Source organism: Microtus ochrogaster, chromosome 24 (assembly GCF_000317375.1).
Source record: "Microtus ochrogaster isolate Prairie Vole_2 chromosome 24, MicOch1.0, whole genome shotgun sequence".
NCBI lineage: Eukaryota > Metazoa > Chordata > Mammalia > Rodentia > Cricetidae > Microtus > Microtus ochrogaster.
Window position 1 is genome coordinate 11487935 of NC_022024.1, and position 1331 is coordinate 11489265.

The following is a 1331-nucleotide window of genomic DNA, read 5'->3' on the forward strand; positions in this document are numbered from 1 at the left end:
ATGCACAAACACACATGTGCTTATACAGACAGACTGACCCATGCACAAGCACACATGTGCTTATACAGACAGACTGACCCATGCACAAACACACACAATTTTTTTTTTTGAGTTTTTCAAGATAGGGTTTCTCTGAAGTTTTACAACCTGTCCTGGAACTAGCTCTTGTAGATCAGGCTGACCTTGAACTCACAGAGTTTGCCTGCTTTTGCCTCCCGAGTGCTGGGATTAAAGATGTGCATGCCCCACCACTGCCCGGCTGAGCATACACAATCTTAAAAAGAAAATATGTGTGTATGTGTGTAAGTTTTAATGTGCCTGTATTTTATTCTGTTGGTGCTGTTTTTTAAAGTTCTGGGAGTAGGTGGTTTATTAAGAGCAGAAACTGTGATCAAACCCTCAAGAGATGCAGGATCCAGTGATGGTTCATTGTTCACATGCAAGCTCGCGCCTTGTCGCTGTGCTGAGCCAAGGGCCCAGCAGCTCCCTAAAGCTTCTTTCAGTGAGGTCACCAACCCTATTCATGGGCGTACAACTCTCAGGCTTGATCACTTCCCCCGACTGCAGCTCTCCATACTGACACACTGAGTCTTCACAGCCTTCTTTGCAGCATGCCATACTGGTCCCTAAGGTCCAGCTCTGAAGCCAGATGTGATTCCAGCTGTCGGATCTCCCAGGTTTGTCTCAGAGAGGCCACTGGGAAGCCAGCCCTTCCATTTCTGAAGGAACACCAGAAAGACCACTATTGAGGTGTCATGAAGTCCCCCCTGTGCAGGAAGGTCTTTTATAATCGAGGATTTTAAATAGAACACCATATCAGTTATTCCCCCCACATCATTGTCCAAGGCACTGAGGATCTTGCAGACATCGTCCCTCTAGAGAAAAGTGCTCGTTTGTTCTTTCGAACCATCACTTGGATCTTGCGCATCATTTGCTTCCTTCCCGTTTCAGGTCTGGATGAAAGCACTGGCCTGGTGGTCAGCAGCCCAGCCCAGGAGACCAAGCACATAGCAGGGAAGCCCATCCTAGATAACAATGCCGTGAACCTGTTCTCCTCCGTTTTGGTGGCGCTCTTGCTCCCTACAGCCGCTTCAGGGTTTTGGCCCAGAGAGTGAACTTTCTTTCCCTCCCAGCTGGTTGATACTGGTGAGTCCAGCAAAGTCGCAATGTGAAGGTTTTTTTTTTCCTAGTTAATAATAATTTTGCCGACATTGGGAACATCGTCTCCTCCCATGTTCCGCTGTGGTGGAATTCCACACCGCCCTCTCAGCTCCATCACAGCTGACGCCAGTTCCGTCACAGCTGACGCCAGTTCCGTCACAGCTGACGCC

At 48.6% G+C, this 1331-nt stretch overlaps 1 protein-coding gene across 5 annotated transcripts in view; it reads left to right on the plus strand.

Moving 5' to 3' along the window:
• Positions 1-1331, plus strand: part of Tmem19 (transmembrane protein 19) — a 60055-nt gene that overhangs the window by 42109 nt on the left and 16615 nt on the right. For 3 of the 5 annotated variants that reach the window (XM_026784517.1, XM_005358053.2, XM_026784516.1), the window contains exon 7: positions 952-1325. In XM_026784517.1, the coding sequence (XP_026640318.1) occupies positions 952-1115 (164 nt within the window). In that variant the 3' untranslated portion in view covers positions 1116-1325. Of the gene's footprint in view, positions 1-951; positions 1326-1331 lie in introns of those variants that run through there. The other 2 variants (XM_026784515.1, XM_026784514.1) reach the window with 1 other exon arrangement.